At 40.0% G+C, this 2,446-nt stretch overlaps 1 protein-coding gene across 1 annotated transcript in view; it reads right to left on the reverse strand.

The window, feature by feature from the left end:
* Positions 759 to 2,446, reverse strand: part of LOC109839634 (putative glucuronosyltransferase PGSIP8) — a 5,777-nt gene continuing 4,089 nt past the window's right edge. The window contains exons 4-5 of the mRNA XM_020408138.1: positions 2,149 to 2,296; positions 759 to 1,578 (exon numbers count right to left, since the gene is read on the reverse strand). Of these exons, the coding sequence (XP_020263727.1) occupies positions 1,035 to 1,578; positions 2,149 to 2,296 (692 nt within the window). The 3' untranslated portion in view covers positions 759 to 1,034. The remainder of the gene's footprint in view (positions 1,579 to 2,148; positions 2,297 to 2,446) is intronic.

A 2,446-nucleotide genomic window follows, 5' to 3' on the forward strand; every position in this document is an offset into this window, starting at 1 on the left:
TTGAAAAGTGCAATAAAGGATTTCATATGGGGTGAAATAACAACCCCAAGATTGTTTAAGAAAAAGACCCCCAGCGAAATAGATTTAAACCAGTAGAAATGTATAAGGCTTCCAAAAGTGTATCAAATAATTAAGATCATCATGAATGAGTACCATGTGATAGCTTTCCCAAAAACATAAACTTTCCAAAAGAAATTCAATAATTCCATATTAGTACCTCAAAAGGCTCAAACCTTTCAAATTGCTCATATGGACCCCCCTTGAGTGTTAAGGAGCCTTGCAAATTGCTCTCTTTTACTGCCCCTCAAGTGTTCGGAGTCTTGCAAATTGATCTCTCTTTTACTTTTTCAGTGAGATCTTGAAATCATGTCTGGGGTAACTTTTAAAGAAACACTCTCAATTACCAAATAACCCCTCAAAAATGTTAGAGAAGCTCAAAAATGACCGTTCGATAAGCTTTAAAATGGTTTAGAGAGGATTTTTCACTATCAGAGAAGATGATGTTTGTGGATTTTGAGCCCCGCGTTCAATCCCACCAAGAAGCAGGTCAGTTAAAATTGAGGGGTAGAACTTGCATAAAACATTAGCTTTGAGGGGAATAGCCCCCCTCAGATCTAAATTGAGGAACCAATTTGGACCCCTCAGGATTGAGGGGCCTATGAGCAATTTCAAAGATGTTGGGAACTAATATCAAAATTATGCAAGTTTTATAATAGGCAACTTAACACCTAGACATAAATACAACAATAAGTGAGAGATTGTAAATGCAGCCCAAAGTGACCTTTTCCAAATATGAAAAAAGTTACAGTACAATGTAGGAGAGAAACCGATCAAAAACAAATCTCCTACTTCCTGCAATTAGATCAAACACTCACCCACATATCTCTAAATTGCACTGCCCTCCATCCCCCTGAGCCTTTGGACTCTTTTCCTCCTCCTGCTCTGTAAAGGTATTAAAATACACCAAATATACTCGTATTCATACACAAGTGATACACGTAAAATCCCCCAAAATCTTCAAAAAATAAGAAAGATCAATACAACTTGCTGAACTCTGGAGTCTGTGTAACTTCTCCAAGTCTAGGAAAGAAAGTCTCCCTTTCGATAATAAGACGCAACGACGCCATAATTTTTGTCAGCGACGCCCAAAGGAATGGAGCAAAAAAGCAAGCGTAAGCACATACCGATAAAGCCCTAACCACGCCATCAGAATACCACGGGCACGCCATCACAAACAGCGAGGCAAGGATCCCAATCCAAGGAGTTAAAACCGGGAGAGGCGGAAGCAAGAAAGCATTGATAACAATGAAGGCCAAGGAGGAAGAGCCGAGCAAGTATAAAGACCAACCAAGAAGAGGGTGAACGGTCCGAGGTATGAGGACGAAAGGGACAGTGTACGCTGCTACTATAGACCAAACGGCCCCCATTTTGAGCATAGCGTGTAAAATTGCTACGCTCTTTTCCGGGCGACGATTGTAGCAGAGTTTTGATAGGCTAGGACGAGCTAAGCGGGTGACTATCATGATCGCGAGGTACATTGCAGATTGGATTACTAGGACGGGGAGCTCGGAACCGTACCTGTTCAATATTAGATTTCAGAACAATGCTACATGAAAAGACTTCGTAGGGTAAATTTCACAAAAGCCCTTTAAGTTTGGCCACTTGACTCCACTTAAGTTCAGGGTATTTCAAAAAACCTCCCAAATGCGCTTTCAATTTTACACCACCCCCCCCCCCCTTCCCAAAAAAAACAAAAAAGAGAACAATGGTAGACAAACTGGTAAAAAAAAAACCAGAATGCCCTCTTTAAATTAACACTCTAATTATTAAATTAAATTAATCATTCCTAGATAACCAAACTTAATCGGGTATTGTGAAAATTACCCTTAATATTATTAGAGAGATGAAAGACATTTTTCCTTGGGGGAATTTCGGTCGCACATGATTTTCATATGCACATTCAAATCTGACAGTGTTAGTTGGGGGTTTAAAAGACATTTCTGAAGTTTAGGGGCGCTATCTCAGAAACAAAGCCAAACTTAAGGAGTTTTTTTGTGTAATTCACCAAAACTCTGTTTGGCTGTGTGGTTCTTAGTTTTCCAACAAAGACCGCATAAATTAGGGTTTTAAGGAGATTGGAATACTTACCCAATAGTTTTCCTCCGCTGCTCGTGCCATTGAAGGCCCAAGGGTAGAACAGGCCAAGCCCACCAATACCAAGGCTTGAACCATGGAGCACTAGGGAATGTTATAACACTGTTAGGTCCGCAGGGTATGCTCCAGCGAAGCTTAAGATCTGCAAGAGAAAGGAACACATAAATTGCTTCAGATTGTGTTAAGAGATAAATTAATTGCACTCTCTTTAGCTGTACTAGATGAAAGCCACCAAATTTTAACTTTTTCCTGTTGGAGAATAGCGATTTAAGAAGGGAACCAATCGCAATTT

The sequence above is a fragment of the Asparagus officinalis genome, chromosome 4 (assembly GCF_001876935.1).
Source record: "Asparagus officinalis chromosome 4, Aspof.V1, whole genome shotgun sequence".
NCBI lineage: Eukaryota > Viridiplantae > Streptophyta > Magnoliopsida > Asparagales > Asparagaceae > Asparagus > Asparagus officinalis.